We start from the raw sequence: 25,697 nt of genomic DNA, 5'->3' as shown, positions 1-25,697 counted from the left end.
GAAATCTACAAAAAACCCATAATCTACTGGGGAAGAAGAACAGATTAGAGCTGTTTTGTCTCAAAGAGATAAGAATGAGAGACTATGATAAGAGTTTTCAGACACATAGAACAATGCTGCACAGTAGAAGAATGTATCAGTTCTTCATGCCTACGATTAATAGGAAAAAAAATTAATGTATTTTCATTTCAGTAAAGGAGATCTGGTTTAGAGAAATGATCTAATGATAGAAACAGCATTGTGACAAACCACGTAAGAAAAGGAATTTTCACTGCTGCAACTCTAGTTTTATAGCAGGCTACCTAACTATCTTCCAGGAATGACACAGATACGTAATTGCTATGTTTTCTATTATTTTTCATTTCAACATCGGGACTCCTCTATAGCAAAAAAATACAGCTCTAGTAAAACTGTATTTTTAAAGACAAAGTACATCTAATTTAAAACTGGAAGACTGTGCGGGGGAGGGATTGGGGTTTTTTTGTTTGTTTTTGGTTTGTTTTTTTAGGGGTGGGGTGTTTTTGTTTTTTGGGGTTTTTTTTTGGGGGGGTGGTGTTTTGTTTTGTTTTGTTTTGTTTTAAAGAAATACATTACAGAATCACAGAAATGTTTAAGGTTGGAAGGGACCTGTTGAGGTCACCTAGTCTAATGCCTTGCTCAAGCAGGGCCAACTAGAGCAGGTTTCTCAGGACCGTGTCCATATAAGTATCTCCACAGACAGAAACTCCACAACCTCTCTGGGCAATCTATTCCAGTGTTTGACTATCCTTGCAGTAAAAAGTGTGTTTTCTTGTGTTCAGATAAAATTTGATGCTTTTCAATTTGTGTCTGTTACCTCTTGTCCTGCTAGTGGGCACTACTAAGCACCTGGCTCCCTGTTCTTCATTCCATCTTCTCCCATCAGGCATTTATACACATTGGTAAGATCCCTCCTGAACCTTCCCTTCCCCCCAGATGGAACAATCCCAGCTCTCTCAACTTCTGGGACAGATGTGCCAGTCCCTTAATCATCTTAGTGGTCCCTTCCTGGACTAGCTCCAGTAAGACCTTATCTTTTTTGTACTGGGGAGCTCAGAACTGGGCACAGTCCTCCAGATATGACCTCATCAGGGCTGAGTAGAGTGGAAGGCTCACCTCCCTCAACCTGCTGGCGATGCTCTTCCTAAAGCAGCCCAGGATGCTCCTGGCCGTCTTTGCCATGAGGTGCATTGCTGGCTAATGGTTAGCTCGTTGCCCACCAGGGCCCCAAAGGTCCTTGTCTGCAAAGCTGCTTTCTAGCTGGTTGTCCCCCAGCATACACTGATGTCTGGAGTTACTCCTCCACAGATGCATTTCTCCTTGCTGAATTTCACCATATTCCTCTCCGTCCAATTCTCCAGCCTGTCAAGGCTCCTCTGAATGGCAGCACACTCATCTGGTGCATGAGCCACTCTTCCCAGCTTCATGTCATCTGCAAACTTGCTGAGTGTGCACTCTGTCCAAGTCATTAATGAAGAGGCTATTGGCCCCAGCATTAACCCCTGGGGTACACTGCTAGTGACTTAGCTCCAACTGGACATTGTGCCACTGATCACAAGCCCCAAGGCCTGGCCATTCAGACAGTTTCCAATCCATCTCACCGTCCACTTACCTAACCCATCCTTTGTCAGCTTGTTTATGAGGATGTTATGGCAGACAGTGTCAAAAGCCTTACTAAAGTTGAGGTAAACAATATCCACTGCTTTTCCCTCATTCGCCAAGCTAGTCACATCACTGTAGAAGGCTATGAGGTTGGCTAAGCATGACTTCGCCTTCATAAATCCATGCTGACTACTCCCAATCAGTTTTTTGTCCTTGGTGGCTTTGGAAATGGTTTCCAGGACTGTTTGCTCCATCTCTTTCCCAGAGGTTGAGGTGAGGCTGGCCCTGCTTTGTGAAGGTTGGACTAGAGATATTCTGAGGCCCCTTCCAACCTGAATTATCCTGTGACCCATATAAAAAAGTGCAATAGTGGGAAACAAAGCAAAAATTACCAACTTTTAAAGAATCAGAAATGACGATGTCAAAAAAAAAGGTGACTGCTCTTGTACTATGCTATGAAACGAGTACACGAGTGTCATTTGAAAGGATTACTATTATTATGGGCAGGAAAAGAAGGAAATGAAAGATTTAAATGAATGACTTAAGGTTTATCGCTTTTGTTTGACTCCCCTCAGACTTAACATTATTTTGTTTCCATTTTTTAAAATACAGTAAGAATTGTGCATTAAAATGTAAAAATATACATACAACAGATTTCAGAATGCTCATCACTTCCATCCAGACAGTCATCATCCCCATCACAGCGCCAGCGATCCTGGATACAGCGCTTATTGTTACACTGAAACTGTTCAGCTTTGCACAACTGTGGTAGCACTTCTCCATGTTTAACTAGGAAAAATATCCAAGAAGCACATCTATTTTATCAGCTTGATACATACAGAATGCAATACTACCTCTACATAAATAGATATAAATTCTTGTTACCACTCTTCAGAACATTTTTTAGTAAACTTTGCATATTTGAGGTAATTCCACCTGAAGCCTGTAACAGCATGCATACCTGAGTGTATGGTTGAGGTAATGTATTTTTAATAAATGGAAGAACTCAGAACAGAATGGCACTCAAACTGTTTTTCAAATTGGTGCTTAGATGACAGGGTAAAAATATCAATTTAAAATATTGCAATGCCTCATCAACAGTGAAAAGAAAATATTCTTACAGACACAGACCAATTCTAGTGCACGTTAAAGGGCTATAAAATGATTACTGAAGAGCTGATTCTTGTATCCAAACAACAACTCAAACACCTGCATTATGCACTGGTACAGACTCGGCAAAGAAGAAAGGATAAAATTCTACTGAGGTAGAATTAAGTAGCAAGCTACAAGCTTATTGATAAATCCAGACAGATACATTTCTCAACATAAGGTTCAGAATGCTTAATGTGTAAATACCACACATCACTCTATGACCCTATGAGGAACATCAAAGTCCTTGGAAAGAGCTGGGCAATGAAGTGTGTTGGGGAAAAAGCAGGAATCCTGCTTCATTCAGATCTGAAAGGTCTAACCTCTCTTCCTAATGCTTACATTCCATCTTACCAGTGAGAAGTCCACCTTCCAGTATTTTCTGCTAAAAAGAAAAATAGTTTTCTTTAGCAACAGTGATGGCTCTGCCAGCCATGCATTTGGGTCAAATTCAAGGTAATTGCAAACTCAATAATGTTCATCATGTTATGAAATAATCCTTATGCTTTACTAATGTCTACTAGGCTTATTGCTGGAGACCTAAAGTTTTACACCCTACACTTCAAGAAATAGAACAATGAGATTAAAAAAAAAAAAAAAACAAAAGAGAGAGAGAATTTTGAGTAAGTTACAAATATCAAGTCTAAACATTTTAAAAAAATCTGTATTATCTGATGAGTTACTATTTTTAATGGAAAATCCCACATTGTATTATTAACACTTTTTTTTTTTTTTAAATTGGCATTTCAATGAAGATATCCAAGGAAGAGATGCAATAAAAAGACAGTGAAATTTGTGTAGCCTGTGTCAGGACCTATTATATACAAATATGCCTGCTTGACATGTTTTATGAACAGTTTCAGCATGAACATTTTCTATGCCAGAGTTCATTTTAAGATACTTAGTCCATATAATAATCTGAAACCAGGTTATATAGATTTAATCACAACATTTTCTGGTATTTCTGATATTCTTTAAAAGAGGTCAGTGAAATATTTAAGAGCTTTATCATATCAGACATTCTGAAATATTTTCCAATGTATTTTATCTTCAAATATTGTGTACTTAATATTTTGTCTCTTTAGAAAAATCTTTATTATATTTAATAAACTGTCTTCAAGTAGAATTTTTATTCAAGAAATATTTATTTGTCTTATAGAACCACAAAAACCCTCTAAGAGACTGCACTTCCTTGTTTTATTTTCAGGTTTGACTTGATCCCTTAACAGCAGTATCAGCTCAGATATTCTTTAAAAATCTTACTCATGCAGGTTGTGCTGTTTTCCTCCAAAAGCTGATTATCAGCACAGGCACAAACTCTGCCTCCAGGAATGGCTAAACAAAGAGTGCTGCAGCCTCCATTATTAACACGACATGCATTATCACCTGTGAAAATAAAAAAGGCAACTTTAAAACTAACAGCCATGCTAGAATGAGAAAATTTTTTTTTAGAATGTAAAAACATGAAGAATTTTTTACCATTATTTTCCTCTCATGTTAGGGACACATTGTTCTCAGTTTGTTACTACAGGTTATAATATTTAAACAATTTTAGTGACAGGTTGCAATAAGCCGTAAGAATAAAAAAAAAAACAACTACACCATCAGCTCGCAACATTCTATCTCCCTTTTTTATGAGGGGAACAAATATTACAAAATATTTAATATGATGCAGCTACATGCACGTAGTAGTTTTAAGAAATTGAACAGTATATAAAGGAATGTTCTGAAGTATATTGGCATCCGCACACGTTAAAACAATGTGACTACAAATGCAGAGTAAGAAAAAAAGAGAAAGAAAACAGAAATTAAAAGTATAATGAGATCTATGGCAGATAGAATACACGGCGGATATTCCACTACTCTTTTCTGAACACATCTGCTATTTCTCTGCCTTCTTCTGTGATATTGTTCCCTCCCAAAAGCTGTACGCTGTTCACATTAAGATACTGTCAGCTGTCAGGTGTTTTAATCATCTACCAAGGACTGCTGCATCCTCACTACCTCATTTCTTAGGCAAGCAGACTTAAAACCAAAGCCCACTGAAGCAAATGTTACGATTTCTGTTTGTGTCACTTTGGTCACGACCTAATTGCTTAGATACGCACTGCTGAGGACATTTAGCTTCTCATGATCAAAGCTCTGTTAATTTCAAGTGTTGGTGACAACTGACTATGATCAGGCAAGCTATAAAACTTCATGGCTGCTGAAACTTTTAATTAAAACTACTTTTTTTTCATCTTCCTGTCCTAGTAAAAAGCAGGTGTTCCTTCCTCTGCTCCTCCTTTTTAGGTGTACAAAGCATTCATCAACTTTCTGGGTTAAAACAGGCTCCACACAATTCCCTCTCCTCAAAGCACTACCACTTCTCTTTTCATAGAAAATATAATATTAAGTTCTCATAGATGTAGCTACGGACATGCATATTAAACTGTCCTGTCAGAGCCATACCTGCATTTGCAGGGAAACTTTTTCAAACTATGAAATGAACATCAGATAACCAGCAAAAAAATTAAGATTTTGAAAATTTTCAAGTTTTAAGGTGCACCTCAATACATCTTACAATACAGTCCTTGAGTATTTCATAATAATCTATTCCTAGACTTTTTTCTGACCCATACATCACTTCTTAGAAGCAAATGTGTTCTACAGTCCATTAAAACCCCACTGAACTTTCAAATAAATTTCTGTAAAATAATTAATATGGAATGCTGTGGGAAGCCGCTGTGGTACTTGTACTTTCATTAGGCAGGGTGTAAGATAGATGGAAAGAACATAGCTGTATAAACAGGGAAAACTGGAAGTTTCTATGAAGTGTGAGGGCTGGATCACAATTTTAGATGGAGCAGTTCCAACTTAGACTGGGCACTTAAAATACTTTATTGGATCTTGACTTCATGTTTTAGACTATGACCTAAAACACTGTACAAAAATCGACTCCTTTATTATGTCTATGCTCACCAAAACCCAAATAATATGAACAAAACATCAAAAGAGTAAGAAAGAGATGTATTTGCATCTAAATCTCAGAAAACCTCAGATACGTGATCACCTCAGGAGAAAGCACCTTGAAACTCTCCATGTCTTTACAGGGCCACCCATTATTCAAATCAAAGGATGTCAGTAACGCAAAGATTTAAGAAGATATCAGAAGCTGCCAAAACAAACAAACCACAATACAATCTTCAAAAGTGAATCCAAAATTATATAGCACAAGTCAAGGAGATTTGCAAGTATTTAATTAAAGAATATACATGAGTTTGTCAGATCACTAAAAAAGGGTAAGGCTATAGAATAAATGACTATTTAAGACAAATATAGAAACACTTTGAAAACCCAGGATTATTCTGAAGCCCAATGCAAGCCTAAAATAAATAAAATCAAAATCAAAATCAAAGCACTAGATCAAAGTCAACCGGTCCATCTTGAAGATGAAACGTTCCTACTTAACCTCATAATTGGGATGAAAACCTACAGTAGAGTAGGTTACTTGCTAAGTAAGTGATAAAAGAGAGGATGAAAACAAGGCACATACCAAGTACCAGGAGTTAAAGCAACAAGATCCTAGATAAATAGGTTTATAAAGTGAGCTTTAAGGTAGTCTTGAGCCTGAAGGTGCAATGAGACCTTCAGTCTCTTCAGTCTTGATGAAAAGACTCCTAGGCTAAAATGTCTCCTGAAATGCAGTACAACAAGAAGGTTAAGTCTCTTTACTGAGTAAGCTGTGGAACTCATTTAGCTACCAAGTATTTATGAAATTAAATTTCCTCAACTGCCATTCATAACAGCTATTTTATATGGGTGTTCTTAAAATATTCCCAAAATTTTAAAACTACTTTCAAAGCTATTATCATAGTTTTCAGATTTTTGCTGGCTTTTCAAACAGCTGCTGCCCTGCCACTTGCATATGATTAAATTAGGCTGATTCCCTTTTAAGTTGCCAAAAATTAGTCCAGAGCTAAAACAAGGTAGCTGCATCTCAGTCATCATTCTCAGAAAAAAAAAAATGGAAACCATATGCATTTGTTTAATAATCTAATTTAAAAGATACTGTGAAGTATTTATCGCTGCTTCAAAATTATTGTACTTCTATGTTTTCATGAGTATTCAGTTATGTTTGTACTTTCCCATAAACCTATCCTCAAGTACTGCTAAAGTTGTGTAAGCCTACTTTTAGGTCCATACTACACACATGAAGCGCACCCTGGGGCTCAAGCAGCTCTACCTTGCAATCTGAGGAGTTAAAATATCAACTGATTTCAAAAGAGGCTATTTTAACTGCTGTAAATGGACTTACACAAGACTTACATATGAATAGCAATCTCCCCCTCTTTAGCAGTGGAAATACCCGCAGGCTCTGGTAGTTTCGTATGCTGACTGTAAATCCAACTGCTATGATTACTGTGCTTCCCGCCAGCTCCCCATTTTTTAAGGTATTCCTGACACATACAGACCCAAAGACTATGACTAGGAAAGTAAGATGAATTCTAATCTCTGAAAGCAAGGAAAAAAAAAGCAACCCACAACATTCCTCTGCACCTCTTCTTAAGGAGATACCAAAAGAAGCTTAATGTCTCTACCCATAGTACTAAGCAAAGCAGGATTGGCACAGTCAAGTATCCTGTAAAAGGTCTAATAAAAATGCCCGTCTCAATTCAACTGTGCCAAAATGAATAGACATGGTTTCCGCTTGTGCAGATAGCGACAATAACGACGGCATCAAAACAGTAACCGCAAAATATCAAAGCCAAAGGTTTCTAAGGTATGTGTGCATAAGCTATAAAATATAACTCATACCATAAAATGAACTACAATGGTTTTCTCTGTACCATATGATTCAGCCTTGATCTTGCTCTTTTAGAAGAAACACACACACACACACAAAATATTAGCATAATGTTATTTAAAATAAATGCTTATACTCCTTTGGGAACAATGCAAGATCTACTTCACTGAGCATGTCAAAAAGGGAAGATCCTAAAGGCTGCAGTTAGCTTACAAAATGCCAGTTGCAATTTCAAACAAAGAATGCATTAATGAGACAAATTCTCTTTCTCAAGATTTAAGCTCATTTGGCTAAAAATGTGTAAGAGGTAACATTTTAGCCTTCTATCTCTGGTGTTAGCTTATTTAGAAGCTAATAGCAATTGCATTCATTTTTAATTTTCCCTTTTTTCTAAAAATAAAGGAACTTTCTGAGTACCAAATAAAGCAGCAGAAGTACTAAGTATTTAAAGCAATCACCACATCCTCTCCTAGTGGACACAGTTCAAAGTATTCTGAAATTTGGCCAACTTGAGGGTAGATTTGGGGGCAGGTTTTGCCTTAGAAAACCCCCCAAACCCAACAAAAAACCCCAAACACACTATGTTTTTACATGACTTTGGAAGTGAGAGTCCCTGAAAAGCATCTGTGATAAGAGACACACTGTTATACTGACCTTGACATACTACAGTTTGATTTAGGTATTGAAAATTTAGATGTTACAATATCAGAAAGGAGAAACTTTCAGCATTGCCTCCATACTTATAAAACCAATTACAAGTCAGCTGTCTGGACCTCAGCACTCCATAATCAAGTATTAATCTCAATGGCTTTCCCTAAGAAAGCCTGTCTGGACATATAAAAATATTATTCAGCAGGAAAGGGAAAACTTCATATTAACTTTCTGTAAAGAAAATCACTAAGCTTTTCAGTAGGGCCTCAGATGGTTAAGTGAGACATTGTAAACAGTGGTTTTCCCAAGGAAAAACAAACTGGAAGATGTACTTTTAGATAGAGAGGAAGTCTTTGTCTTCTCCAAAGAATACTAATTACGTATCTAAGTCTTCAAATATAGTAAATTTAAAAATGAAATATAAAATTAAACAACCCTATAAATGCAGATATTACACATCAAGTATTTTGCCTATACACATATGCACTTCCCACTTTAAACTTTAGCAAACTTTAAAGTGTTTCTTCCCTTTGTAAATCACCAGCTGTTTGTTTGCTGGATGGAAAAAAATAGTAAGACTAGACAGAAGAAAAACAATTAAAAAAATAGTATGTGTGGTATATAAAACCTCTGAAATAAACCTATGCAAAATATTTCGCCAGTATATATAGGGAAAATATTTACTATACTTTATTTTCATATATACATGTATCATTTTTGTATACACACACAGAAATGTATATATAGACGTTTGGCATATAGATATATGCCTATAACAAAGATAAAGGCTAGATATTTTCTCTGTATCTATGAAAGCTAAATATTTTTTCTAATGTTTTGATTCTATCCACTCTGTACCAGTTTTATCAGTTGCTCTCCAAGCCATTCATTGACTACAAATGACAGAGACACAGTCAAACCTTCCAAGTGCTAAGAAGAGACATGAACAAGACACTGTACCCACATCCAGATCTGAAGGTGATGATACCGTGAAAATAAAATTGGGCTTTATGCACAGGGACAAAGTATTCGTAATAGGTCCTGTAAACTTAAAAAAACCCCAAACAAACAAAAAAAAAAAACCCCAAACAAAAAACCCCAAACAAAAACAAAAAAAAAAACCCAAAAAACAAAACAACCCCCAAAACCCCAAAAACCCCACAAAAAAAAACCCCAAACCCCCACTGTTTTAAAAAGCACATTTTAACATTATATCTGTACATAGCATTCAGAAAAATGGTGAAATCTACATTTTTTAACTTTTTTCGGTCATGTACAGAATCAAATGTAGCAGGACCGCCAACATCTTAGTGTCTCTGATTTTCTGTAGGAACTGTTGAACTGGAAACTTTCTACTTCTACATGTCAAAAATGATGATCTACAGAGATTAATTGGATTTATATACATTAATATTTAATATGGTCATCTTTCAAACAGTATTTTATTTATACTAAATCCTGATGTTCAGTTTTATGTTTGGTAGCAGACATTAAGCAGAACTGTTTTCATTAAAGAGAGCAGATATTCAACAACTCGTCTGAACACTGTATGCAGTAAATGGATTCCCAAGTTTTCTTCAGTAAAATACATTTGTAAATTTACCTGTATAGTAGCAATTGCATTTTCTAAACTCCATCCATGCAAACCTATGGCCTTTATCTCATTTCTCTACTGATATAAGTAACAACAATTATGGATTTTTCCACTACTCTCAAAGGCCACTTACTCTGATTCTGTGTAAGAGCACCAGGTACTTTCAGAAGATTAAGTCGTGCGGTGCTGATGTAGACCAAGATGGGGGAGAAAATTACAAAAAGGAAAAGACAGACAGGATCTATGATCTTATTTAAGAAAAGATAAATGCAATAATATATTTTATGTCTATGAGCCAATGTGTATACATTATTCTATTTTATACCTTCATAGTATCTCTTTGACACACAAGAAAAATGGCAATAAAGGCAGTGTAAATACACAGAAGAAATTCAGACAGGTATAATACTATGATTCAGTTTTTAGTAAGTATGAGATGACTAATTTCAACATCAATGGATTGAAACATTGGAAAGTATCTTTCTCATTCCATGAGTCATATTCTTTTTTCTATTGTTGTTCATCTAGTAACCTCAAAACACTAGGAGACTGTAAGGGAAAAATATCCTTTTATAACAGACCTTTGGAGAAATTGTATGTTATAAATACCTTGCTGTTTACGTGGATCATAAATCTGGAGCCCAAACAGAGGTGGTCTCTCACTTCTTAACAGTGTCACATTCCTTGTAACCAGATCCAACTGGAAAATTGACCCATTCATATAATCTGTCCAGTAAATATAATTTCCATGATGCGACAGTCCAAAAGGATGATTCAAATCTTTTCCATTGTAGACTACCTGCAATTAATTAGTGGTGGGTGAGCATTAGCAAGGTTAAAATAATTATTTTTTCTTAGCATACACTGCAGAGAACATAAAATGGGAAATAGGAAAACTGAGATAAGCACTATGCCCAAACATAATGACTTAATGCAACTAAAACAAATAAAGAGTGTAAAGCCGTTCCATGCGCCAGCATCAATATCTAACTTCAAAACTTCATATAAATTCCTTTTAAGTGTCCCCTGTCAGATAACACAGAGGAATGTAGGTAACCATGCAACCATTATGTTCAGTAAATATCTACCTTCTTCCGTAGCAAGGAAGGATGGTTGTTTACATAACTTTGAGTATCTGTCAATTATATCAAATATCTGCTTCTTTTAAAGCAAAGAATAATGTGTATGAGTTGCTTATTTTTGTTGAAGTGTGAAGTAAGCACAGAGATTGCTTATTCATTTCTGTGAACTTCCTCTGTAGTTTGGGTTGCAATAACTTAAAAAAACAAACAAAAAACCATGCCACAGTTTGTTCCCAAAATAAGACAAACTTTCTTCCATCACCTTCTACTTCTGGTTTATTAACTCATACGTAAAACTACAAATTACACCCCGAATATTGTCCTTATTTTATTGGCTGCAGAAATGTTCCAGAACAGTGTCATTTGCTATAGCTCCAGTTTCAGGACTCCTTCACAAGAACTGCAACTACCACTACACAAGAGCTGTCTGATAAAGAGGAACAGTTTACAAACATTTTCAATCCCTACAGAATGAAAACAAAACTTTAAAAACAGTCTAAACTTACCATCAAGTAAATTAGAGTAATTAGAATGATTTACTTCAAAAAGAAGTGCAGAACTCTAAATCATCTACTTTTGGGAGCCCTGCCTTTATACTTCATCATAGCAGCTGCAGTTTGGAATGACTAAGTTCCAGTCTTCTCCTGCTGGCTGGGGTCCTTGCTTGAACTAATGCCCAACAGTGTACTTCTAGCTTGCCTCTAGAAAGAAGGAAGCAGTTCACCAGATGCCCTACCTTGTCTCTAAATAGAGACACAAACCCAAGGGAACAAGGAGATAAAGCCCACTAAAATACAACTACTATGAGGTGACAAACATCATCCCCTTTTGCCCTTCAAATTTTCTCTTTGGGCTTGGAATTCTTTTAGTCAGAACTCCTCATCTCAGTTAACTGCTTTTGATCAAAATTAATCCATAAGTCAATCATCCACCACCTACTGTTGGAATTTTAGTAGACTTCCCCACCCCCTAAAATCTTCACTATACTGACACTTACAGAATTAAAGATGCTATTGACCCAGTTATATTTTGACCAAAATATCCTATAATAAAGAACAAATTATTCAGCATCAAAAGCAAGTATCTTCTAGTTATTTTTGGCTACATAAATTTCATTCAAATGGCTATGCATTTTATTTAAATCACAGGATTATAGAAAAACACTTTTCAAAAAACCAGAACCATTCTGTGACACACTTCAAGATAAAACCTGTAAAGATGAGTGCTTCTTATTATTCACCAGTTCTGGTGGGAGGCAAAACCAGCAAAACCAGCAGTTCTCACTAGCAATCCATGTGTAATCCACGGCAGCTGCATTTAACCTTCCTAGACCTGTTCTGTCCAGGAACTTTTCAGGAAGTCTAGCATCGCTAGTAGACAAGGATCTCTAATTAAAAAATGTCTTTCTGTCAATGCGCTTACCCTCCTCCCCCCTCCATTACAGGACCATAATGGATTTGGAGCAAAAGCAGAAGTGCTAAATGTAAATCCCAACCTAGCCATTATGACAAACTGCAACAGTACAGCATTAGTACAGGCTTAACAACGGATCACTCAATATAAAGGATTTTAAAAACAATATTAAAGCAATATGAGCTTGTACAGGGATGAGTTCCAGGGAGGACCGTGTCTACAGTTACTGCTTTCAGTACCAGAGATCTGCCCATTGGTCCTATCAAGGCCATCATACAGAGGGAATAATGAGTGAAGGATAAATGAGAATTCACAAGACATGTACATTTTGTGATAAAATCCTCCCACAGAAGGACTTAATGCCCGCCATTCTCTATTAAAGATGAAGTTTCAGTTGTCAGGGTACTAATTTTTTGAAGCAGATGCTAAACCTTCCCCAAATTATCAGACTCCAGTCTAAGCATTAACCGTTTTCCAGATGTCTGTTCCGTGCTTGTTACTTCTATAAAGCAACACAGAGCTCCTATAGACTTGTATCTAGCTAGTATAGCCATTAGTGACAACTAAAACAATCTCTCTCCATCTTTGACTGCACTTGTGAATGCTTCCCCTCTGCATATTACCACAAATGCTCAAACAGGGTGCTGAGATTCATCGAAAGCAGCTTATCCAGTGAAGTTAAATGAAAGCCTCTCTCTGGCAGAGCCAAAAGAATTTTTTTTTTTCCTACTGAAAAGCTCTTTGTAGCTTCGTGGCTCAATCAAAATGTAACTCATTGTCACATGAGAAAAATACATTTAAAAAAATCAACTTTTGTTTCACTTTCTAAAGATGAAAATTTTAAGCTGTATTATAGTCTCCTACATCAGACTGCCAACATTGCTTGTTTCAACAGAGATAACACTGGACATGCCGCAGGGTTATACAGACTTTAAAAAGCTTGAAAAGTATTTTTAACATAACACAATAAAATCCAGAGAAAGAGCATGCCTGTGGCAAAACAGCAGTATTTTTCTTTTACCTTTCTCTCAGTTCCATTCAAAAATATCCTTTCAATGTGATCATAATAGGCGTCACACCAGTATAATACATTGGCATGATAGTCCAGAGTTAAACCATTTGGCCATAGCATCTTTGAAGTTACAAAAATCTGCCGACTGTAGCCATCCATCCATGCCTTCTCAATTCTTCCCACACTGTCATCTATTTCATCCTCTTCCCAGTCTGTCCAATACATCCAGCTATGAAATTATAAAAATGAACATTTAGATACCATTTTAATCATCTGAATTATACTGGAGACTTTTCGCAGAAGCTTGCAACAGTATATCCACAAGCCGGAGCAATTTTGACTTTTGCATGTTTCTATCCACTGCTATTTCTACAACTATATTTACTTTCCCTGTGTACTGGATGCTGCTGAAATGACACTTAGGGTGTTTTGCTCATATGGTAATGAATTACATGAATACCAAATGGGCTAACTGGCATGAGAAGTTAAGGAACTGTTTAAGAACTTATTTAAGCACACCAGAATTATGATTTTTTTTTTTAAACCAGAAATTTTATTGACTTTGTCACAAAGTTCAAACTTTTACGTTTGTTGGGGGTTTTTTTGGCCAAGTCTAATTTGCCTTTATGATGCAAATCTGCTTTGTATTGTGCTTAATACAATCAAAAAAGCTGCAATATATTAATTGCACTGTAGTTTAATAGCTACGGGATAACCTTGACATTCTGCATTCTGTGAACTTCATATCCCACATGAAAGCAGCTAAATTACTCAGAAAACTATTATGAGCACTCTGTCCCTCACAAAAATGTTTAGAAAGATAGATGGCTATACAAGTTATTTGAAAAATAGCTGGTAGGCAATTTTAGCATAGTTTTATGGTTTATAGTGCAGCAATGTAGATAACCAAAAGAACTCTGAAAAATAAGTACCTTGGAAAAAGGTACTTTGGAAAAAGTAAGCAAACATTATAGTAAGTCATCTAAAAGTATTAGCTCAGATGAGTTCTCTGAGCCGTTCTCTACTGGACACTACAGAACACATGCTATGTTTCTCCCCCCCCCCCCTTATTGAATTAAACCTGATTATCATATTTTATTACAGAATTCGCTGGTGACAACTCTGATTTCAACAATTTAAAATACACAACTTGAACTTATACAAAATCAGAGGGTAGCAAATACACTAAGAAACACCACTTTTCTCGTTTCTCTATTTTTTTCGCCAAAGGAAAAACAGGTTCATGGAAAGAAACACATAGAAGCCTGTATGTAATATATGAAGCATCTAAACAGCATTTCAGATCATATGATGCACAGTGACATCAATATGCTGAAAACATTTACTAGATAGTAGGTGCTTACTTTTAAAGATAAATCTAGGATTTCAATTATTAAGCATTAAATAGAGGAAAAACATCACACAGATCTTAAATAGATCCTACTTGTTAAACTTGTCATGATTTAACTGGTATTTATGTGCCTTACCTTTGATTCCACCAGATTTGTGTTTCTGAAATTCTACAAATTTCTGAAATAACTTGTGTGATCCTAACCCGCTTAACCTGTTTGTACTTTGAAGAATAAAGTCCTGGAATTTAAATTCTGAATTTACAAAGAAATGGAAGAAGGAAGTGAAAAACAGTTTTGTTACCAAATCTGTGTGAATGATGCCAAATCTACTGGCCAAAAATTTTATTGAAACACACTTTTATGTATAAGCATAATTTGATCAATTTGTTTTTTTATATAAGAAATTGGAAAAGATAAAGGAAAAATTGCACCATCATTACACAGGTTTACAGATATGCAAATGTACCTTTTTTGTTTATTTTCTGTCTCTTCCAAGTCACCCACCAGAAGGCTGGTTTGGGTTCTTTTAATATTTTTGTAAATATATGCTAAGAACATCAACCAATTTCTGATCCATGAGGCTTATAAGCTTCATTCCATGTTTGACTCAAACAACACTAGGTTTAATCGCAGAATTAGAAAACCTGTGTACGCCCTAAAGCCCAGGCAGAGATGCAGGTCAGTATGGTATTTATTTTATTGCAAGACAAAATATGTTTTACAAATATTTACATAACTGCTCAACAGCAATTACTGAGCTTTTCTCCATTAACTTTTTGTCTATACTTATTCTAGTTATCATGTCATAAGCTAAAACATGCTTACAGTAACAGACATTTACATTAATGTGCTTTAATTGTATCTCAAAATGCAGTTAATGCTTCTATATTGGTTAAATCAAGACTAATATTTTCTAAACATAATTAAAATGCCATAATAAATGCTATCCCTCAGGAGAAGCTTCCATGAGAAGTATAATCATGAAAGGCATGCTATTTTATTAGAAAAATGTTTTGTATAACAGCTCTTTTCAGACAATACATCTTCATACACTATTTCCTGTGCCATGCATTTACTGAGCTGGAAAATTTAACAAAGTAATTGTAGGTACGGTTATGGTTTGTGGTCTGATTTTACATCCTTACTATCTGACCTTAATTAATTGTAGCCTTTCCGCAGTCACTTCCATTCCTCAAAGGACAAGCTCAAAAGTGAAAACTTGATAGTGTAAATACATTCTAGTATGGGAAAACAGCAATCAATCCAGCCACACTAGAATTACCTGCCTACATCATCCTCCAGTGACAATTCCCTGAATAAACCTAACAGTGAATTTTTAGGTAAACCACAACTATACCACACCAATATAATGTTCTTTTTGTTATGCAGCCTATCACAATTAATTATGTTAGTAAGTAATGAAAAGTACCTGTCTCATTTAGTTTTGTAAACCAATGTGTACAAGGCCATGGTTATAATTATCTTCAGAAATTGAGACTTACAAAGAGAGAAATAAAGGAGAGTATTATAAAATTCACTTAGTATTAAAAATACATACAGGTCTGAAACACTCAATTTGTTTGAGAAAAAGGTGAATCACATTCAAATTAACTTGACATAGGTTCCACAGTGTCTGGGCATACACATTCTTCTGAAGGTTTCAGGCAAGAATGCTGGACAGGAATTACAGATTTTATAGACTACTGTAGAATTACAGACTACTACATGACTCTACAAACCCCATCCTAAGCAAAGTTCAATCCTGTATTTATACTATAAAGACAATCATTAAACAACATGAATTAGTCTACTTCATACCCATTGACAGGATCAACAACAATTCCTCTAGGGTGGGACATGTCTCCCTCCAACAAAGTTTTTCTACTCTGAGCAGCTTTTTCCAGCCTGGCTACTGCAATCGTTTTCCTGTGGCCATCGTTTGTCCAATAAAGATTATTTCCAATCCAGTCCACTGCTATGCCTTCTACATTATCAAGATCTGTTGAGAGAGAGAAGACAGTAATAAGAGTTTAATATTACATGTTTATGTTCTAACGTTATCCGTTAGCATAAACAATGGACAATATATGCTCCATATAGCTAAATTAGATTATTTCCTTGAATCTGAATTATATTTGCTGTGCCTGTCAGAATTAGTCTTTGCTGAAAACATCCTACAAAAGACAAAGACTGGTCATAAAACTAGTGTATTAAACCATAAGCCTTCATATGTTAACCATAGCTGGCCCTGGGCAAACAACTATTTAACAAACCTCTACTTAATTTTAACCCCAAATAGCAGTATCACTCAAGCCAAGAACAGCTTCCAGGATCAGCTCTAGTACTCTAAATTATCTTGCTTTTACCCAAACAAGTTTCATTCTTATTAAAAAAACAAGCAAAATGGACATTGGATTTACATTTGTTACTTGACCTTGCAAAACATGGAAGCAAGAACATCACAACAGTCCGAGTTATTCTGCACAGCTAAGTATACGAGCAAACAATTAACACAGTAAGCAATCCTCGAGCAAAGAGCAATGCCACCATTGGATGTACCAATGGGTTTGTGAGTTTGGCAGCGGTAGGGCTCCATCCAGAACCACAATGAGGCAACAATGTTTATTCCATACAGCATGGAGGTTTCCCCATTTGAGAAGCAGTAAAACAATTCCCCAAGCAACAAGTTTTCCCTCAAGCTTACCCAACACACTGTAACATTAACTGAGCTCTGCCCTCTCCCACATGATCCCAATTCCTTAACTGACAGCATAAGGTCTCTAAAAGGTTTTCCATCTCTCTTCATCATACCCTTCCCCTTGTCTTTCAGAAAGATTTCAAAGTCCAAATGCGTGGGATGGGATATGGAGTATTTCCAGTCATTCTCTCCTGGCTTTTGTAGCATTGTGAAGGCTGAGGCAGTACCTGACTTTAGCCATCGCTCTTTGCCACGCAGCTGATCTTACACCAGCCCTCCGGCACGCTCCTCCCAGTGTGGTCACTCCTCATCTGCAGGATGAGCCCACCATTTGTCAGGCGATACCAGAGGGAAGCTAATAGCCAGGGGAGTGATGGAGCTTGGGCCACGGCACTGGTGACCACCACCTTTTCTGGTCCCTCTCCCTCGCCTGTAGCACGCTCTAGCAGCCCAAGCATCTGTCACTTGCTACCCGCTTTTCCCCAGTCCCTCCAAGGAGTATTTCTCTGGGCAGGATGGAGCCACTGCTCCGTGTACCCCTCCACCAGCCCTCCCAGAAGCCCTCCCGAGGCACAGGCCAGCATTTACAAGTGGCACATGCCCAAACTCCCCCACACTGTGCCGGCAGCAGCTGGGCCCGCACCCTGTAACAGGGCCGGTTCAGCCCCAGTGGCTGCCGCTACCTCCAAGCGAGGGCCTGTGTCCGGCTCGGAGCACTCACTCACAGCCCTGTTAGCAGGCTGTCACCACGGCTGAGCCCGCCAGGTCACCTCCCCAGCTCGGCTCGGCAGCCCCAGCCCCTCCTGAGGAGCCCGGTTTGGCACAGACAGCATGGCACCGGGCCTCCTCTCCACACCGCTTCCCAGGCAGCCCCGGCCCCGCGGCACCCGCAAAACCACCTGACACAAGCACCAGCCCTTTGGCCATTTCCTCTGAGGTGGCTGGGGCCGGTCCTGGGTGGTTGGCAACCAAAACACAGCAGCCGCGCCTGACAGAGGGCTGAGGGGTGGGTTACTGGCTGCTGCCTCCCACCGCCTTCCTAAAACCGAGGAAGCCATGTTTTTTTGTTTTAGTATCCTTTCTGAGGTCAAACTTGGGGTGGAAATGCTCGTTTTACTGTTACTTGTTTGGTATCTTCTCACAGGTAGCCAGTGCGTGCGTCTGGATTAAAAAAGATAATGGGGTAACAGCGTAATAGCTGTGATTCCAGTGTTTCCACTGAGTCTGAGAATTCACAGGACCAAATTGGTGCCTCCCTTTGCTGTGATAAAAATGAAAGTTGGTACGGCTGAAAAGGTTAAAAAAAAAAAAAAAGGCAAAAACACACTAAAAAAATCCCCTTCCTTACTACAATGCTTCTTGACAATATAGATTGTATTACTTGTTTGTTGTACTCTGATATACAATCCTACAGTACAATTTCATGACAGGAATCATCAAGACTTTGAAAAAGGAATGTAAATTGCTTTTTCCGTTCACATTTACACCAGTAATGCCATCTAGATCCAAGCTTTCATCAGATTCATTCTTTCTCACCAGTGTTGACGTCACTTTCTGATCAATGCTGGAGTTTTTTGACAGACTTTTTCAGAACAAACATGATGCAGAGAGATTTTTATTGCAATGTACATAAAAAATTCATGCATTACCTTTTTTTTAAGAAATGCTGATGTGACAAAATCACTGATCCTACTTAAATCCCACTTACACCAGATACGCACGTGAAAATCTGCTAAACTGAAGACAACTGTTTACTGTTTGAACTGTGCTGCCAGACATGTAATTTAACTGTCAGCTTTGTAGAAAACAACTTTACATGAACTCCTGAAGTGCTGGTTTGGGACATTTCAAGTTGTTATCAGAGTCATTTTTACTGCAAAAGCATCGTGCAGCAGCTCTGTGTTGCCATCGTCTAACTCTTCCCTCAGATTTCTCCACCAAGATGCCTCCCCATAGAATGAATCATCAAGGTTGGAAAAGACCTCTAAGATCCTCTAGTCCAACCATAAACCCAACACCTCCATGCCTACTAAACCATGTCCCAAAGTGCCACGTCTACACGTTTTTTCAACTCCTCCAGGGATGGTGACTCCACCACCTCTCTGGGCAGCCCCTTCCAATGCTTGACCACCCTTTCAGTAAAGAAATTGTTCCTAATATCCAGTCTAAACCTCTCCTGGTGCAACTTGAGGCCATTTCCTCTCGTCCTATCGCTAGTTACTTGGGAGATTGACACCCACCTTGCTACAACCTCCTTTCAGGTAGTTGTAGAGAGCGATAAGGTCTCCCCTCAGCCTCCTTTTCTCCAGGCTAAACAACCCCAGGTCCCTCAGCTGCTCCTCATCAGCCTTGTGCTCCAGACCCTTCACCAGCTTCGTTGCCCTTCTCTGGACATGCTCCAGCACCTCAATGTCTTTCTCGTAGTGAGGGGCCCAAAACTGAACACAGTATTCGAGGTACGGCCTCACCAGTGGCGAGTATGGGGGGACCATCACTTCCCTAGTCCTGCTGGCCACACTATTCCTGATACAAGCCAGGATGCCATTGGCTGCCTTGGCCACTGCTGGCTCATATTCAGGCGGCTGTCGGCCAACACCCCCAGGTCCTTCTCTGCCGGGCAGCTTTCCAGCCACTCTTCCCCAAGCCTGTAGCGTTGCATAGGGCTGGTGTGACCCAAGTGCAGGACCTTGCACTGAGCCTTGTTGAACCTCATACAATTGGCCTCAGCCCATCGATCCAGCCTGTCCAGATCCCTCTGCAGAGCCTTCCTACCCTCGAGCAGATCAACACTCCCACCCAACTTGGTGTCATCTGCAAACTTACTGAGGGCACACTCAATGCCCTCATCCAGATCATTGATAAAGAATAATACAATCATTCTTTAATACAATCAGTAAGTCCTAATTGAAAGGTCTTACTTGCTAACATTCGTAACTTCAGCATACCTACACATTTTTTGCAACCTATCAGATTTCTTTTCTTTGGGACAAACTCTTCACCTATAATATTTTTTAGACCCCAAACACCTTTACTGACCATGACTCTAATAATCTAATTCCCTACAAGAAACCAGTAAAATTCTTTGTGATGGATGGGAATGCAAAGTTCTTTTACCAAGTCACACTCTACATAACTCATTTAGTGCAGTACAGAAAAACTTTCTGCTTACTATAACCCATAGATAACATTGTATGTCATCAACAATACACTAAGATAAAATATGACAATTTTACCCAATGAAATGTCAGGCTTTTTATACGCTTGGATGCAATAACAGCATCTGTAAAAGGTGCCATTACAATCTCAGTAGCATTAGAACATGATAAATTACTTTATAGCATTTTTGTTGAACAATGTTTTTTAGTGATTGTAATACCACCATATTCCCTATCAAGTTAGCAAAGCTATAATGTTTTCAAATACCTTGTCATTGCAAAATGTTTCATTTTTCATTAATTTTATAACTATTTGCTTTTTAAAAAAAGCAAAATGCATTTAAATATAATGTTGAAGTATAGTAAGATTATGATATAAACTTGCACTGTATACTAAAAGTTAAAAATAACAAGGATCCCCTTATTAAGAGAGATACCTCAGTCAGTATGCTTTCAATGTTTAAAAATAGAAAATTAAAAGAAGCTGGCAGTTACTCAAAGTCATAGCATGACAGCCATGTAATATTTTAAAAACTGTTTTTTCCCTTATCAGTATCCTCTGTCTGGGCACAACGATAGTGGACAAACAGCACAGATGAATAAAAATAAATATGCAAATGAGATTTTTTTTTTTTAAACATGAAAGAAATTCTTGTCAATAACATAGAATTATATATGAAAGTAATTGAGAAATTAGTTTACTTGTCTTGAAGAAGTTAACGAGGTCTAGAGTAGTTCAGGATTCAAACTAGAGGTTCTTTCTAGCTTTAATGCTGTCTATAATTGCAAGCATGTAATCATCCCATCCCATGCATATTGATTATGTGAAATTAAACACTCATGGAGATGTATGTATGTATATAAAACTGTGATGTATTTTACACTTGCTAGGTTTTGTTTGTTGTTTTTTTTTTTTTCTTTAACCATTGTACTGCAAAGTACAATCTACCTCCTGCAGTTAGCTGAACAGTAACAGGAATTAAGGGTAAGTTACATCTCCAGTGGACGTTTTTAAATGTGTAGTACTTTGAACATGGGAACAATTGAAGCCTGACTACCTCTGTGTTCATGTGTTCCTTTGTTTTTTGACTACCTAGCAGAAGAATAGTGAAATTTTTTCTTCTCTTCCATTATAATTCCATTTCACAATTTCTGAGTTCACGTAGTATGCCCAGCTGCGGAAATGAATAAAATAAGAGTGAACTTTCAAATCATCAGTCCTTGGTATCTCCTCTCCCTAGTTTTACAAAATTTTAGGATTTTAATTATAGTTGGACCTCTGCCCTATATATCAAACTAAGTTGAAATCATTGTGAAGGTCCCAAAGATATTACAGAGAGACAAAGATACCCACCAAAGTATCAACTAAACCTTGTTCACATAAGAAACTAGACCTAAATTTAGTAAATCAGTCACGGCTGTAGAGATGACACTACATCCTGCGAGACACAATATGAGCAAGTTGGGGGGGAGGGGGGGGAGGGAAGTGGCATATGCTGAAGGGTTTTCCAAAATGTGTTTAACATTTTTAGCTGTATTTCTGATACAACTAAACATCACTATACTTTTGGGGAACTATTTTTCCTCGTGATCTAAAAAGCTTGAAGGAAGCAATGGTGTCAAAATTCGCTCTCCAGATGCAGGATATGAAAAAACAGTATGATGACATACCTAACCCAGCAACCACCTAGTCTGACAAGAATCATCCAGTGAAAGGACAAAACAACCATGGATCAGTCAGAGTGGGTGAGATCAGTGCCAGCAGCTCACCCGGGTTTCCCGGGCAGATGGACACTGCCAGTTTTCTTTGCGGTCTCCCAGTGCCTTTGCTACATTCTTTTAAAAAGGCAATGTCAGAGTCAGCTGGAACTCTCTGAAAGTGGGAGAGTGGCCTTTGGTCTTGGGGTGATCAAGTATGTTGAGAAGAGAGAAGTGCAAAGTATGGTGGGGAAAAGAAGAGAGCATCTCACCAGGGACCTGGGCGCCCAAGGCTCACAGAGAAAGACTGCTGAACAGAACAGGCAACAAAGACGAGCTTCAGGAGTGAAAGAAAAGTCCTTTAGGGATCAGAGGGGTCTCAGCAGATTTTGCTCAACTCAAGGAAACTGTGATATGACTAAAATCAAGCTTGAGGACAAGGAGTGATTTGTTCAAAACCCATTTTATTTTTATCCTCTCTGACGTAGACATTTTGGGTTAAACACAGTTTTTATACTAGTAAGATCAGTTTTTTAATGAAAATGTTGGGATTTTTTTTCCTCTTTGGGAGACAAAACAGTCCAAATAGGGACTGTATTAGTATCAACAGCAAAGCTAAATATTAGATTAGAATGCTAGATACCTCCTAAAATTTACAAGCATATTGCTCCAAGTCTATTCAGTTTTATATAATAGCTACTGTACCTGAGCTACCATGCCTTCTGCAGTAATTTTGGAGCATCTATATTTCTAGACCAAATACAATCTAAGTTAAAAAACCTCATGGTTATTAGATATTAAATATATCAGAAAACTATAAAATAAAGGAGAATTCTACAGCACAATCCTATAGAGACAGTTTACATTCTTTTTGTGAAGTTATGGTTTAAAGTTCATTTTTATTTAACTATCTAAAAGCTTTAAATACATTCCTTACTTTTTAGGTGGGCTTCACATCAAGTAGTAAATGGGAACAAAATAACAGCCATTCTGCCATTCTGGTTAAACAAAATTGATTTGAATACAGTAAGCCAGGCTTTCTGCAGTGAAGCCCTTTCAACATGAAAAAAGAATGAGGTGAATAAAATACCATTTCGATCATTGTTTGCTTGATAATTAAAAAAAATAACATTTGTAATTCTGGAAATACTACCAGAATTTTACAATCAACAGTGGTATGTGGGCTCCAAATACACTGAATATAGATACGAGATTTTTCAAAGCTCATATTTCTAGAGGCAACAATTTGCCACATTGATTTTAAATATGCAAGAGATTATAAGCACAGTGTGTAATTTGGTACAGAATGGCCTAGCCCATCAATGTCAGTTAGATCATGTACACTAATAGTGCCTAAAATACTAGATTAACATGAAAACCGGTGGGGAAAAAAAAGAATTCTTCTATATACCAACCAGCTAAACAGCTTCCAAAGATCTTTACAGACTTACTTTGACCTTGTTTAAGCAAAAAAGTTAGCCCTTGACCATCTTTGCTAATATTTACAAGTGAATAATATAACAGTTTAAGGCTCACAGCAACCCCAAACAACGTAAGGGGGACAAAGACAAGTAAAAAAAGCCCAGAGTTTGTGTTTATGTTACTTCAACTGAACAATATTTAAATCCCTTTTAAAATGACTGGTTTGTTCCTTTTTTTTTTTTTTTTTTTAACTTAAAAAACTGATTTCACATGCAAGTTTGAAACCTTAATTATAGCAATTTCTGTTGCTGGTGAAAGTACACTACCATTGCAGTTGTGCTGCCAACCCTAGGATAGGCTGTGCTGTGGGCTGTCAAATAGTTATCAATACTACACAGCAGTTTGTTTCCCAAAGTGAAGAATAAGAAATCACAGCGGAAACTATATGGGAAATCAAACTCCAGCAGTGTTAGGTGCTCAGCGTTCTCAGTTCCCAGTCAACAGCTTGTAGGATCAGGCTCTCATGTAAGCAAACTGTAATTATCTGAGTTACAGTGTTGTTTGAGCTAGCATATCTGTTCTTGTAAAACCTGATCGTCAAAAAAAATGACAACTTCCAATCTGCGAAGTGACACCTACCACAGACAGAGTTCCTTAGCAGCATGCTGTTCAGAGCGAATATTAAAGCACCTCCTGCCACACCTGATTTTCTCTAGTAGCCTTCCACCAAGGAATGATTTAATCTGTCCCTGCTGAGTTCTTGAGAGCTGACAAGAATGAAAGCTGAGGTTGCATGGCTGGAGGCCATATTAATTTTTTAAGTCATGAAAAATACATTAACAAGTGTTCTTTAAGCACACTTTAAAGTTATGAAACTACACCAAGTTCTAACTAACAGTGTAAGCTCCTGGGGAAGGAGTGGAGGGAGAATGACAGTGACCCTTTTTTTTTGGTCTTTGTAAGTATTAGGACCACCAATAACATATCATCGGATAATCCATAACTCTCTTGGTATTGCATTGGTATTTTTGCTAAGCTGTACTTATGAAGAGTAGAAATTCCAGTTAAACATTATTTAAAAGTCTCCTCAATTTGCTGGTTTTGTATACAAAGTTTATTCACATTTGCATGTTTGATTAGAGTAACCTCAACCTGTTTGACACCTTTCAGCAAGGATGCTCCTTGGTGCTGCCTTATAATGTTTAAATCTACATACTGTCCGCTCCTTCCTCTACTCCACATTTGGATTACTTTGTTGTAAAATGAAACATGTGTTGTTTAGTAAAAGAAAGTCAGCAATGGAAGTTCTGTGATGTATATTATCCATTTCCATATTCACAGTGAAATGAAGAATTACCAGATTGACAGCTGAGTATTCATTACTTACTCAGACAGCTGCCTTTCATTTCTCCACCTTACCCTATTCACCCTATTATCCTCCACATTACCCTATATTTCATACCAATATAGGGTAAAGAGCCATATATTCCTTTCAACTACTGCTGAAGGTATCTTTGTGCAGACTCCGAGCTCTGTGGAGAGACCTTATACCAAAACAGCACCACATCACTGCAAACTGGAGATAACTTCTCTGAGACAGGTGGGTTAAAACATGGGTTATTAATGACAGGGAATGAAAATCCCTGTGCTAAAACAATGGTATTTTAGTTACTTTCACTGTCTTGAGTTTAATTTTCCAGTAAAGATATTAAGCTCTCTGAAGGCCAAGATGAATATTCATACCGCTTATTTTCTTAAGTACTAGAAAATAATTACTGTGGAATGGCTTTCAACTGAGGCAGTTGTTACCTCCTGCTGAAGCAGTCCTTCATGAAAAGGGTCCATAAAAGAAAAAGAAATATGGGTTGACAAACTGGAGGTTTTATCACTGAAACAGCATTTAGTATGACGAGATATTATTCTAGACCAGGGAGATTCTGTGAAGCATGGTGGGAGAGGTGGAAATTAGAGAACTGCTGGTATTTTCTCTCATTGCTATAATAAATGGTACAAACATCTTAATTAAGGTTCTAAAAAATGTTTAGGTCTTCCTGTTGCTTCCATG

The 25,697-nt window shown here is 37.5% G+C and overlaps 1 protein-coding gene across 1 annotated transcript in view; it reads right to left on the bottom strand.

Moving 5' to 3' along the window:
* The window catches only part of LRP1B (LDL receptor related protein 1B), a 309,784-nt gene that overhangs the window by 276,493 nt on the left and 7,594 nt on the right, over positions 1 to 25,697 (bottom strand). The window contains exons 5-9 of the mRNA XM_072874983.1: positions 16,478 to 16,658; positions 13,317 to 13,536; positions 10,410 to 10,599; positions 4,033 to 4,155; positions 2,269 to 2,409 (exon numbers count right to left, since the gene is read on the bottom strand). Of these exons, the coding sequence (XP_072731084.1) occupies positions 2,269 to 2,409; positions 4,033 to 4,155; positions 10,410 to 10,599; positions 13,317 to 13,536; positions 16,478 to 16,658 (855 nt within the window). The remainder of the gene's footprint in view (positions 1 to 2,268; positions 2,410 to 4,032; positions 4,156 to 10,409; positions 10,600 to 13,316; positions 13,537 to 16,477; positions 16,659 to 25,697) is intronic.

This window comes from Ciconia boyciana, chromosome 10 (genome assembly GCF_034638445.1).
Source record: "Ciconia boyciana chromosome 10, ASM3463844v1, whole genome shotgun sequence".
Taxonomy (NCBI): Eukaryota; Metazoa; Chordata; class Aves; order Ciconiiformes; family Ciconiidae; genus Ciconia; species Ciconia boyciana.
The sequence above is the reverse complement of the archived record's forward strand: the minus strand, read 5'-3'. Positions and strand labels throughout refer to the sequence as shown.